General features: G+C 46.2%; 1 protein-coding gene across 1 annotated transcript in view; it reads right to left on the bottom strand.

Annotated features, from left to right (window-relative positions):
• Positions 1-1,856: 1,856 nt before the first annotated feature.
• The window catches only part of LOC125467288 (repulsive guidance molecule A-like), a 47,455-nt gene continuing 34,560 nt past the window's right edge, over positions 1,857-14,751 (bottom strand). The window contains exon 4 of the mRNA XM_048562937.2: positions 1,857-5,699. Coding sequence (XP_048418894.2) covers positions 5,031-5,699 — 669 coding nt within the window. The 3' untranslated portion in view covers positions 1,857-5,030. The remainder of the gene's footprint in view (positions 5,700-14,751) is intronic.

Raw genomic sequence — 14,751 nt, 5'->3', positions numbered from 1 at the left:
TCCGAACAGGTTACTTAGAAAATATCTATTAGCAGGTAGACTGGATTAATGTGTGGCTGAAGAGTTGGTGCAGCAGGGAAGGTGTGAGGTTTCTGAGTCACTGGGTCCAGTTCTGAGGAAGGTGGGACCTGGGCGAGTCTGAGGGTTGCTCCTATACTGTAACAGGATTCACATCTTGCAGGCGTGTTTGAGAGAGCAGAGCTGTTGGTGTGCTGCCCACTAATTTATCAGGGGAGTGGGACTGGGACACAGTGCAAATAAATTATTGGCACCACAGAGGTGACTGTAGAAGTAATTCCAAGCCAGTCTGGCAGGCAGAACGTACTACTACTTCAAGATAAGACTCCAGGAAGGTTAACAATGTTGGATGGCATTTACTTTAATGCAGAGAGTCATGTGAGACAGATGGGTTGAGGGTGCTGGTTGACACATGAATCTGGTTGTACAGTATGTTAGGCCACAGCTGGAATAGTGTATGTGGTTCTAGTCATGACACTAGGGGGGATGGGATTACGATGGAGGGGGTGCAGGGGAGAGTCACCAGAACGTGGCTGGAATAGTGTATGTGGTTCTAGTCATGACACTAGGGGGGATGGGATTACGATGGAGGGGGTGCAGGGGAGAGTCACCAGAACGTTCGAAACAAAAACAAAAGTTGCCGGAAAAACTCAGGCCTGGCAGCATCAATGGAGTGAAAGTAGAGTTTACATTTTGGGCGGAGATAATGGGAACTGCAGATGCTGGAGAATCTGAGATAACAGTGTGAAGCTAGATGAACACAGCAGGCCAAGCAGCATCTGAGGAGCACAAAAGCTGACGTTTCGGGCCTAAACCCTTGGGTACATTTTAGGTCCTGCTTTCGAATAGTTTTGGTAAAGGGTTACTGGACCTGAAAGCATTAACTCTGCTTTCCCTCCACAGATGATGCCAATTTTGAGCTTTTCCAGCATTCGCTGTTTTTCTTCCTGATTTCCATCGTCTTGTTTTTGTTCACCCGGATGTTGCCTGAGTTGGGAGCGATTCAGCTGGGAAGAGAAGCTGCGGTTGTTTTCCTTGGAGCAGAGAATGATGATGGGCTTGACTGAAATATACAAAGTGCCGTGGAGTGTAGATGAAGAAAAACATTTCCCCTTATTAAGGAGACCAATAATCAGATGCTGGATCAATTGTTCATTTTAAATCTGAGACTGAATCATTTTTGTTAAGCAAAGTTTGTTATTAGCAATTAGGGCCAAAGGCAGGTTGATGGAATTAGGTTAGCCATGATCTCACTGGAACAGGCTTGAGGAGCTGCCAACACTTCTTATTATTGTATAGAAACAACCTCGCTGTCTGTTAGGTAGGAATATTTTGGAGGTAGAGGACCTGGAGATTCCAGCTCTTGCCCCACTGTGAGCAGGTAGTTTGAGCGCAAATATAGCCAAGTTTGGATTATCCCCAATCAGTTATTGTGAATACTGGTAATCATTGTGTGGCCATGGGAAAGTGAAGCTGCTCGGAGATCTGGGAAACGTTATTGGTGTGCATTGTAAACCAACCTGCTGAGGCAGTGTTGCTATTCCACATAAAAACTAGAAGCAGAGTGGGCCATTTAGCTCCTTGAGCCTGGTCTGTCATTTGCTAAAATCATGGCTGGTATGATTTACTCTGTGGCTAAACTTTTATGTATTTCACTGGCGAGTGTTTGACAGGGCATTGTCCAACGAGCTTGATGCTGCATCTGAACTGTGTTGAGTACACATGATGTTGAAAAATGTAAAACCCATTGTTACCCCTTAGCACCAGCATCTCTGAACACGTGAGCACAAATCTGCAGCCAACATACTCAAGTGTTGAAATTCTTTCTCAAAAATTTTACTCAAAGATTTTTCAGTAATAAATAATTTACATTATGTACACAAAGAGATCTTGCTGAAAATTTCTACATATTGGAAAGAATGGAGTCGTTCTTTTCATTTTCCCAAAAAAGCAATGTGACTATGGAAACACCACACCATCACGGCTGTGTATTCCCTGGGCACTGCAACACCTCCTGTCCCATCGTCTTAACAATTCAAATAAAGAAGAACCACATCATATTGTAACTAAGATAAAGTGCCATTCCTAAAAATCTCTCAGAAGGGGCTCTGTTGGCAGCCAGAGCAAGCGAGAAGAGAATGAGGTGGGGTATCGGGGCAGGCAAAACAGAAAAGACTCTAGTTCGTGTTTAACTTTGGAAACAGACCAGTAATGTTGGTGATGTAAAGACTGCTACCCACCAATGCTCTCCCTGCTCAACGATGCCAACAAGGCCCCTTTCATTCTAAAGAAATCTTAAAGGGTCTGCTTTCACAAGTCCTCCTTCTGTCAACCTAACACAACCAAAGCACGTCAACAAGTAAACAGAGCTGCTAGAGTTAACATTTTACACATTAATATTTAACGAAATATTACATTACTCCATATGTACAGTCACAAATGTTCACCAGGGGTCTCTATATATTATCTCAACAAAGATAAGTTACACCCAACAATATACAACACTGTATTTACACTGTCGCAGCAACACCATGCCATGCAGTGAGCTCCACAATCACACAGTACACACGGCTGTCATCGACATAAAGTGCCTTCGGGCCACGGGGCACGGATCATTTTCATCGGTGTCTGGGTAATTACTGCACTGAATTGTCGTCACTGGATCTTAAAGACTGTTGTTCTGTTCTGTCTCATTATTTTACGTATCTCTTTCCTAACTGACCTGTAAATTTATGCACTGATAAAGCAAATGTAATTAGCTCTCCTCTCTACTTAAGTGGAAACAAGGGGCTCCAACACTGGTCTGAGTGGGGTGGACTCCTGCTCCTGATCACCACCTGCTGGTCTCTGCTCAAACTGCGCTGTTGGGAAGAGGGTAAGTGGGTGCAGGATTGGGATACAAGAAAAGCAGCTTTGGAGGGGAAACCAACCCCAGTAAGGAAGCTGCTGGTGCTCTGCAGAGATCCCCAGACCCAAAGGTTACCAAAGACGAGCAACAATGTTGGGATGGAACTGGGAAGAGGCAGGGATCTAGAGTTACGAAAACCAAAACATATAAGGCAAGAACAGAAATTCTTCAGCAATTCCACACTGAGATAGGAGCAATCCTGCTTTCGAGTCCTAGACTGTAGTTAACAATCTCGCTTCCAAACTCAACTTCTCCCCCTGGTTTTGGCTCCAATAGTATTCAGCTTCTATAGGGAGAATTCTCTTCACCCTCTCCCTTTTCCGCAGCCGGGGTGGGGGGCCCGGTAGACGTTGTCTGCACAGTTCTCGTTCAGCAGGAACAGTAGCTGCAGCATGTTCGTGGCAACATTTCTTACTGGAGACAGGATCTTATAAACCAAACCGGGTGGGGGAGGTGTTCAAGAAATAGCCTGCAGTCTTTTAAAAAAAACTCTTCATTTCACTTCAAACACTTCTCGGACTACAACCTCCAGGTATGCCCAACATTGAGGGGTTACATAGCAGGGTGAGAGGATCTCATCACAGGCCCAGCTAAAGCAGCCAGCAATGGGGTCTAGGCACATGGATGGGATGGATTATGGGGAAGGGTGTCATTCCTAACTGCCTGCCCCTCTTCCGCAGCTATGTTTGAGCTCAGGTGCCCTTGAAAAGGGAGCACCAGCTGTCTACCACAACCCCCGAGGAATTTAGAGGGAGACAGGCACTGCTACTGTTGGAATGTGCCATCTCTTCCTCTAACACTATTTTGATTCAGCCCCTTCCCTTATTTAACACCACCCCAGAGTGTAACACACAGTACAAATAACAAAGCGAATGTTTTACAAAACACAAACTGTGTAACTTACTGTTAAACATACCTATAAAATCTGGCTCGTATCTTGAACTCATCTGATTGCCTTGGACATGTCGATTTCTAAACCCATTATTGGAAAATTAATCTAATCACAGGGCCCTCTGCCCCACGTTCCATCCCCTGCCCCACGTTCCATCCCCCACCCCACTGCTGCTGTCTGCACTCAGACAACCTTCTCTCCAGAAAGGAACACATGTTCCAAACTTCTACACAAGGGATCACGACTGTGCTGAACCAACGCCAGCGGGTGGGCAAGCCCGGTAGAGTTGGTGCCAGTGCAACAGGTGGGCATGAGGTGTCACTTAACAGGCACAAGCGAGTATGAAACTCCATGTCAAAATACAAGAAGCTGAGTCAAACTGCAAAAAACAAACTCCTGGTCAAGTAGGAAGATGGGTTCTATGACGTGCCAGGGCCTTATACACACGTGACTGGAGCACTGCTACTGCTCTGCAGTTCAGTCTCATTATTTTATGTATCTCTTTCCTGACTGACCTGGCTCAGGAAGGACTGGGCCCAGCTTGCTGCCTGTGACTGTGCGGACACAGGGCTGAAGTCAGTACAGTGCTAGACCCCGGTGATGCTGCCGTATGCGATTAGCCCGTCAACATTCACCAGGCTCAGGGAGAAGGGCGAATCAGAGAGATCGGCAAGAGGAATGAGCCGTATGAGAGCACAGATCCTGAAAGGCGTTGGGTAGGTACAGCGGGAGGCTGGAACTCTACAGCCTTTACTCAGTGAGGATCTTCACTGTTTGCTCATGCCACCCCAGCGAAGGGGTTAAGGTCATCACTTTGATTCGGAGGGGTGTTTGGGCGGAGTGGTGGGGGGGAGACAACAAATACTAATGAGCTTCAGGACATGCGGCTCTCATTTCGGGGAAGCAGGTAAGGTGATTCCCAGCCAGGCTCCTGGTTCAGGCTGGCATCGCACGCCTGCGCTATTCCAGATCCTCTACAAACACATAACCACAAACATCGACAGGATGGCACCAATGACATCCATCTATCCCCAGGCAGCACCAGTGGAAAAATGCGTGTCTGGAGGTGGGGAGGCAGAAAAACAAAATTAGAAACCGAAATAATTTACGGACGAGCGCAAGCGAGGTACAAGATAGGTAGTTACCAGCGGTTCAAACCGAAAACAAGACTGATGTAAACCGGCTGCTTGATAAAGTCACAGAACAACGTGGCTATAGATGTGCCAGGCAGTACCAGAGGAAGTAGACTAGCAGCCAGTGTGCAACGGGAAGAGTCGGGAGACCCGGGGCAGAGCTTCCCTCTGGGTGATCAGCTGTCCTCTGGTATATGTGCAGCTTGTCTTTGTTTGAGTGCAAGCTCTTGACATCTTCGAAGGCGTAGTACGCCGCGAGCGTGAAGTTCACGTCCCCTGTGGTCAGGAGGTCAAAAACGCACGATCGGAAGTACAGGTCGTCCACGGGCAACTTCTCCCTGCACTTCGCGGTGGCTGTTTCACGAGTGAAGGCTCCTTGGGGGGCTGCGGGCCCTCCTTTCCGTGGCTGAGGGAGCCGCCAGTCCATCTGCTCATTGGTCGGGCAACCCTTCAGGCACAGCTGGAGGCCCTGGTTATCCTCAGAGGAGTTGGCCACCTCCTCGGGCATCCGGACGGCAAATGTCAGGTAATGGCCCAGCTGCCGCACGATGATGGTGGTGCCAATGTACTTGGCCTGGATCTCAATGTGCTGCCCGGCAACTTTCTCCAGCACCCTCAAGCTGTTGGCACCATGCTTCTCACCGCCATTTCGCGAGCCGTCAACGAAGGCAGCTGGGAGGTCATCGGTCTCTGCTTGGTAGACTTTCTGATCAACACACTCCTGGAAGCTCTTGAAAATGACCGTAAGCTGAAGAGACAGAGAAAGAAAACAGCAATCAGTGTCAATGCAGCCGGTAAAGAACCGACAGCTCAACAAAACCAAGGCACTCCGACCCTCTACAATGCAATTAAAGGTGCTGGAAATCAGAAGTTGCTGGGGGAAACTCAGCAAGGCCTGACACTGTCTAGTTTCAGGTGCTTCCGAAGCGAGTCACAGATTTAATTCAACTAATCTGACCCCGTTGAAATAACCAAACGCTTGATTTACTGTAAAATTCCAACCACTTCATTAATACCCTTCAGGAAACCTCAACACAGACTGCTAATCAATCGCAAACCTCTCATCACCCAGAAAGTCAATTAAAACCTACTGATAACACTGCGTTAACAGTAGCACAGTTTCGGGGATGAGTACACGACCTAGGCTAGTATCAGAATCTCTTATGGTGTGGAGACAGGCCATTCGGTCCAAAAACTCCACATCGCCTCTCAGAAGAGCATTCCCCCAATCCCAGGTTCACCTCCCCATACCCTGTCCTCGTATCCCGACATTTCCCATGGCGAATTCACCCAAGCTACACATCTCTGGACAGTTGGAGGAAACGGGTGCACCCAGAGGAAACCCACGCACACCTGGGGAGAACATACAAACTCCACACAGTCACCCGAGGGTGGATTGGAACCGGGGTCCCTGGCGCTGAGAGATCCATGCCACCCTGTCTAATCATGCAGTGTCAAAGGAACCCTACATTTTCACAAACAAGGGGTCCTAGAGCAGGGCAATCAAACTAAATTCTGGTTAGTGTTAGGAAGTCCAGGGGTATCATTCAAACAGCATTTTGTCCTGGCCAATCTTCCTCCTGTTCATCACCACTGAAAAGCAGGCTGCTTCATCAAAACATAGAAGGAGCAAGAGGAAGCTATTCGACCCTTGAGGCTGCTGTGACATTTATTATGATCATGGCTGATCACCAAACTCAATAATCTAATCCTGTCTTCTTCCCTCACACCCCTTGATCCCTTTAAGGACACGTGCTAAATCCACCTCAAGACTTGGAGACAGTAAGGGACTGCAAATGCTGGAAGCTAGAGTCAATAAGTGTGGAGCTGCAAAAGCACAGCAGGTCAGACAGGATCCGAGGAGCAGAGAAGTCAATGTATCAGGAAGGGTTTCAGTCTGAAACAATGGCTTTCCTGCTCCTCATATGCTTTCTGAGCTGCTGTGCTTTTCCAGCTAGATCCATCTCGTTCATAACGCAATGATTTAGCCTCAACCACTTCCTGTGGTAGTGTATTCCATACGCTCACCACTCTCTGGGTGAATAAATTTTCCATCTCAGTCCAAAAAATGTTTTACCCTTTTTCCTTAAACTATGACCCTTGGTTCTGGACTCCCCTACCATCAGAAACCTCTTTTCTGCACCTACTCCTGTTGGAATTTTATAAGTTTCCACGAGATCCTCCCTCATTCCTCTAAACTTCAGTGAATAGAGTTCTCACCAACACAATCTCCCCTCACACGTCAGTCTTGCCATCCCAGGAATGAGTCTGGTAAACCTTCACTGTAGTCCCTCCATCACAAGAACATCCTTGCCCAGATAAGGAGAAAGAAATTGAACTCAATGTTCTGGGTGTGGCCTCACCAAAGGCTGAAAAATTACAGTAAGTCTCATTCTGTTGTTGTTTATGTGATCATGAGGATAGAGAATGGCTCTTATATGGAGTGAATGCATTCAAAAAGTAATTGTGACTTGGAAAATTTCAACAATGCAAAACAGTGTTTGCTGAACATTTTGACATGATGGTTATGGTAACCATGTTATATTTTCCTGCAATGTCCAAGAAGACACCAATGAAGAGACTGAACAGCTCTCAGTGCAAATGCTGCTCTGAATCTGGAACTTAACTTTCTGACCAAATTGTTAATTGCAGGTTAATTATGTTTACTTGCATGTAGGTTGACAACATATAAAGATAAACTTGTTGAAATGTTGCTGTGTTTGAGTTAGAAAGGTATATGTTTGTAATAGGTAACACTGTAAATAAATGTCCCACTTGGTGCAAGATTAGCTTCAATGCTATCCTTGACCAAATAGTTATTCTGAATACACTAACAATAACTTTCAAGCAAACCCAGGTTACAAGGTGCTGCACTGGAGCCTATCTTCAAATAGAAGCCAATTTCTGTAGTATAATGGTCAAAAATAAAAAATCCCAAATATAGTGAAGTGCCCAGTACCTGACACACAATCAGTCGGGGTTGTTGATTACATAAAAATGCTGGTTGTGACCGGAGTCATACAAATACTGTCAATGAGGTCTGATCAAAGGAGAGAAGAGAGACAGACAGGGAGACACCGACAGAGAGAGAGAAACAGACCAAGACTAAGGGAGGGAGACACCAAGAGAGAAGAGAGACCAAAAGAGAAAGGCTGAGAAGAGAGATGAGAGAAATAGACAAAGAAACAGAGATGGGGAAGAGAGACAGACAGAGCTACAGATGACCAAACGACCAGTTCCCAGAGTGAGGAAATGCATTCCTGTCAGTTGCTAATTGGATAAAAATTATAGGTAGTGGAGATTTTGCTGATGAACATACTCACCGGTGAACTAGCTCGAAAAAAAATCAGCATCGGTTAAATTGGTAGGAAATCTCACAATTCTTATTTTGAATCCAGTTGAAGACAAAGAAATCTTTCACCTTCTGCACCTTTTCCAGAAGTGTTATTAAATATTAATTCACCTTTAATTGCCAATGTTTCCTTCACGAAGTGATCGTGATCCTTAAATCAGTTGAACATCAAATGAACTTGATATTTAATCATTACTTTAAGCACTAGATGGCAGTGCTGCCTAACTCGCTCTTAACAATTTATTTGTTGTTGAGAAAAATGGGGGTTGAGGTCCTATTCGACTAAGGCTGGAGAAAACAGAGTTCAAATAATTGAAAAATTAATAATCTAACTTTGAAAAGCTTGGGTTTTAAAAGCCTGATGGTTGTCATAGCTCAGGGGTGGATTGAGGAGTTTGCAGATTTAAGGTTCAGAAAAAGAACTGGAAAATCTGTAGATTCTACTCACCTGTGTGGAATACTATCTCTGGTCTAAACAGTACAGCGTGAGTTTGAAAACTGTATCTCAAGTTAAAATGGGAAATTGAGCAATGTCTGTTGAGTGAAATCTAGGGAGGGTACAGGGAAACAGAACAGAGGGCAAAACAATGTGACAATAGATGGCAGGGAAGATTCTGTAACTCCCCAGACTAAGGAAAAGAAAGATTGGGACAACGAGCAAAAAGAGAATACTGTTTGGGTTTGGATCTGTGCGTTGAGATGGGAATTCCAGTGATTACTGGGAAGAGTTCAGGTGGTATTCACTCAGGACTCAGTGGAAGGGCGAGAGAGAGATTTGGACTCACTTTTTAAAGGGTGAAATAAAGAAGCACAGTGAGACTAGAGCACTGGAAACCAAACTAGACAGCGCATGATAAACAGGAAAGATGCTGCTCTGTTAAAACAGGAGATACAGTAAAATTAACCATTGTGCCGCAACCATTCCTTCAGGAAAAGCAATTGTTTTTTTGTGTTCTGCCTCAGCTCAACATTGTCCAGAATGAGACCCAGGGCGATTCTGTAACCCACCTCCCTCAATCTACACCTTTAGCAGCCTTAATGTTAGAATGTATAAAACATCAACCCGTTCAGCGATGTAAAGGCATAGAATAGAGCAGGTAGGACTTGAACCTGCATCCCCTGGTTGAAGTAGGGACCAGAGCCCTGGATAAGACTTTTTTTGAAAATATATCTAGAAATGCTCTGACACTTAGGTAAACACTTTCTTTCCCCCAACGTCAAATCACCCGGGGTACATTTTCAACTATTAACCACCACCAGTAAACCACTCCTGTTTCCAACTGATTAACTTATATGCAAAGCCCACTGAGGGCAATGCAGACCCTCAGAGGTAACGGAAAGGGAGAGAGAGTGGGACTGGACAAGATTTTATTACCTTTCCTCCAGCAGCTTCACCCGTTCCTCTTTCCCATAGCTTCTCAAACACAAGGACTGGAAAGGGTCACAGAGACAGCAAGGGAATTGGGCATCGGGAATAAACGTTCGGTTTGACAGCAACACCCACCAGACAGGGTATGGAGCTCAGAAGTGCCACTGGCCTTTTTCTCAATCTCAGTGAATAGTAAGCTAACAAAAACAAAGTGCTGGAGAAACTCAACAGGTCTGGCAACGCCTTTGGACAGAGGCACAGAGTTAAAGTTTCAGGTCAGGTATGGCTCTTCTCCAGAACTGAAAGCAGTTGGAAAATGTTGATTTTTATGCTGCTGACAGAGTGGGGAGGTGGGAGTGAAACAGGGGGTGAGGATGCACTTAGCAAACACCTAAGGAGTGCTCATGGTGGTAAAGGATGAATTGAGATGTAAAGTAAGTGTTAACGATCAGGTGGAATAGGAGGAAGTAGGGGTTCGCTCTAAGAGCAAAGGCGGCAAGACATAAATAAGACAAGGCCAAGGAAGGAGTAATCAATATGGAAGACAGAGGTCACGTTCTGAAGTTGCTGGCTCAATGTTGAGACCTAGAGGCTGCAAAGTCCCCAAGAGGAAAATAAAGTGCTGTTGCGATGAGCTTATTGCAACACTAAGATAGGCCATGATGGAAATGTTAGAATGGAGCAAAACGGCTTCCTGAAATGGCAAGTATCGGGGTGCGGGGTGGCGTCAGCATCATTCTGTGAATGTGGATCTCACAGAGTGCAAGTCAGGTTGGCCACTTTTGCACCCCATCACTCCCTCCCTCCTTTCTCCCGATCCACTGAACCAAGATCCATTGTCACCTTCTTCCTGTTACTTAGCCAGATATTGAACAGAGATTGGGAGAGTCCCTCTCCAGCTGTTCATTATTTCTTCTTATTATCACTTCTGTCCAGAGGGCAGTTAAGCGTCAACCACATTGCTGTGGGTCTGGAGTCACGTTGGCCAGACCAGGTAAGGATGGCAGTTTCCTTCCTTAACAGGGCTTTAGTGAACCAGATGAGGTTTTCCAACAGCTGGCAATAGATTAATGGCTCAGTGGTTGGCACTGCTGCCTCACAGCACCAGAGACCAGGGTTCAATTCCGCCCTCGGGTGACTGTGTGGCATTGTGCATTGCTCCGGTTTCCTCCCACAGTCCAAAGATGTCCACGTTAGGTAGATTGACCACGCTAAACATGGACTTATGGGGATAGGGTCTGGGTGGGATGGTCTTCAAAAGGTCAGTGCAGACTTGATGGGCTGAATGGCCTCTATCATTACTACAGGGAATCTATGATTAAATCTTAGTTCCAGAGTTTTACTGAATTCAAACTCTACAAGCTGCTGGGAGATAATATGAACTGCCAGTGCTGGAGTCAGAGATAACAGAGTGTGGAGGAACACAGCAGGCCAAGCAGCAGAGGAGCAGGAAAGTGGTGTTTCAGGTCAAGACCCTTCTTCAGAAATCGCTGGGGGTGGGTGAGAAAATTTTTAAAGCAAGGTCCCCACCCGAAACATGAACTTTCCTGCTCCTCTGCTGCTGCCTGGCCTGCTGTGTTCCTCCAGCTCCACACTGTGTTATCCACAATCTGCTGTGGCAGGATTCAAACGCGGTTAACCGAGAACTTTGGTGTTGGATTAACAGTCCAGCGACAGTACCACGAGGCCACTGCCTCCCCTTGCTTCATTTACTAACTGAGCCAGCGCGGGGATGGTGGGGCTGTGGGGTATACAGGAGGTAGTCAAATGAATTCCATGCCAAAAATGTTTCCATTTTATATAATTGTCATTTTTGCACATTCCAAAATCACAAACCCATTCAGACACAATGCAGAGAAGCCAAGCAGAAAATAAATATCACGCCAGGGTGCATTTCTGGAATTAGTTGCCTGTTTAATAACACCCAGCAAGCAAGGAAAAAGACAAGCATTCTTATCAATTAAATTATATTCGCAGGTTGTCTGCTTTTAGATGAGTTGAAGCTTTTCAAAAGCATAAATGCAACATCAACCATTCTCTGGGCTGTCAGCTTGCAAACAGATCTCACCATACATCAAGCGTGAAACGCAGACAGGTTCAGTCACTGTGTCCTCACCGTAATCAGTTTTGGACCAAAGTCAAAAATGCAGTTGTCAAGGTGTACTGTCGATGGAGTACACAGCACAGCCTGCAACTGACCTTCACAGCCGGCAGGTGAACAGGTCAGTTATGATCGGGGGTAGAGGAAACAGTTTGGAGAGGTTTCTTATATGGCGCCAACCACGTCCTTGTACATGTGCCACTGCCTCAGTCATGTTAAAATGAGTTTCAATCAACAAGTCTACAACACAACAATTCCACTTCAATATCAGTGTCCCTGGGTTACAGAGTAAAGGTTTTTGCACTTTTACAGCGCCTTTCATGACCTCAGCATATCACTGAGTTCAAATATTATTGCAGTATACAAGTGTTACCATTAATAATCATCGGACCGCTCTATTTTTGAATTTAGCCACAGATGGCTTTATCACACAGGCAGGCACTGGCTTCTGATAAGTCACACTCTGTCTCATGTTAACCAGTCACACAGACACACAGCCAGACTCTGTCTCACGTTAACCACACACACACACACACACACACACGGTCAGACTGTGTCTCATGTTAACCGCACACACACAGTCAGACTGTCTCATGCTAGCCACACACACACACACTCACACTCTGTCTCATGTTAACCAGTCACACAGACAGTCAGAACCTGTCTCATGTTAACCACACACACTCACACGCACAGTCAGACTCTGTCTCGTGTTAACCACACACACACAGAGTCAGACTCTGTCTCATGTTGACCATGCGCGCACACACACAGTCGGAACCAGTCTCATGTTAACCACACAGACACCAGTCAGACTCTGTCTCATGTTAACACACACACACACACACACAGACTCTGTCTCATGCTAGCCACACACACACAGACGCACAGTCAGACTCTGTCTCATGTCAACCACACAGTCAGACTCTGTCTCACGTTAACACACACACAGTCAGACTCTGTCTCACGTTAACACACACACAGTCAGACTCTGTCTCATGCTAACCACACACACAGTCAGACTCTGTCTCATGCTAACCATACACACACACACACACACACACACACACACACACAGTCAGACTCTGTCTCATGTTGACCATGCGCGCACACACACAGTCGGAACCAGTCTCATGTTAACCACACAGACACCAGTCAGACTCTGTCTCATGTTAACACACACACACACACACACAGACTCTGTCTCATGCTAGCCACACACACACAGACGCACAGTCAGACTCTGTCTCATGTCAACCACACAGTCAGACTCTGTCTCACGTTAACACACACACAGTCAGACTCTGTCTCACGTTAATACACACACAGTCAGACTCTGTCTCACGTTAACACACACACAGTCAGACTCTGTCTCACGTTAACACACACACAGTCAGACTCTGTCTCACGTTAACACACACACAGTCAGACTCTGTCTCACGTTAACACACACACAGTCAGACTCTGTCTCATGCTAACACACACACAGTCAGACTCTGTCTCATGCTAACCACACACACAGTCAGACTCTGTCTCATGCTAACCATACACACACACACACACACACACACACACACACAGTCAGACTCTGTCTCGTGTTAAACACGCACAGACACACAGAGTCAGACTGTCTCACGTTAACACACACAGATCCTGTCTTATGTTAGCCACACACACACAGTCAGACTCTGTCTCATGTTAACCAGTCACACAGACACACAGTCAGACTCTGTCTCATGTTGACCATGCGCGCGCGCACACACAGTCGGAATCTGTCTCATGTTAACCACACACACACAGAGTTAGGCTCAATCTCATAACACACACACACACACACACACACACACACACACACAGAGTCAGACTCTATCTCATGATAACACACACACAGTCAGACTCTATCTCATGATAACACACACAGAGTCAGACTCTGTCTCGTGTTAACCACACACACACACACACACACAGACTCTGTCTCATGTTAACCAGTCACACAGACACGCAGTCAGACTCTGTCTCATGTTGACCATGCGCGCGCGTGCGCGCACACACACAGTCGGAACCCGTCTCATGTTAACCACACACACACGTCAGACTCTATCTCATGATAACACACACACAGTCAGACTGTCTCATGTTAACACACACACACAGACTCTGTCTCATGCTAGCCACACACACACACACACACACAGAGTCAGACTCTGTCTCATGCTAACCACACACACAGTCAGACTCTGTCTCATGTCAACCACACACACACACAGTCAGACTCTGTCTCATGCTAGCCACACACACACATACACACACAGTCAGACTCTGTCTCATGTGAACACACACACACAGAAAGACTCTGTCTCATGCTAGCCACACACACACACACACACAGTCAGACTCTGTCTCATGTTAACTAGTCACACAGACACACAGTCAGACTCTGTCTCATGTTGACCATGCGCGTGCACACACACAGTCGGAACCTGTCTCATGTTAACCACACACACACACACACACACACACACACACACACACACACACACAGTCAGACTCTGTCTCGTGTTAACCACACACACACAGTCAGACTCTGTCTCACATTAACACACACACGCACAGTCAGACTCTGTCTCACATTCACACACACACACGCACAGTCAGACTCTGTCTCACATTCACACACACACACACAGAGTCAGACTCTGTCTCACATTAACACAGACACACACACACAGTCAGACTCTGTCTCGTGTTAACCACACACACACAGTCAGACTCTGGCACAGACACACAGAGTCAGACTGTCTCACGTTAACACACACACAGTCGGACTCTATCCCATGCTAGCCACACACACACACACACACACAGAGTCAGACTCTGTCTCATGCTGCCACACACGCACACACACACACAGTCAGACTCTGTCTCACGTTAACCAGTCACACAGACACACAGTCAGACTCTGTCTCATGTTGACCATG

The sequence above is a fragment of the Stegostoma tigrinum genome, chromosome 33 (genome assembly GCF_030684315.1).
Source record: "Stegostoma tigrinum isolate sSteTig4 chromosome 33, sSteTig4.hap1, whole genome shotgun sequence".
In the NCBI taxonomy this organism is placed as follows: Eukaryota; Metazoa; Chordata; class Chondrichthyes; order Orectolobiformes; family Stegostomatidae; genus Stegostoma; species Stegostoma tigrinum.
Note: the sequence above shows the minus strand (reverse complement) of the source record. Positions and strands in the feature narration are given on the sequence as shown.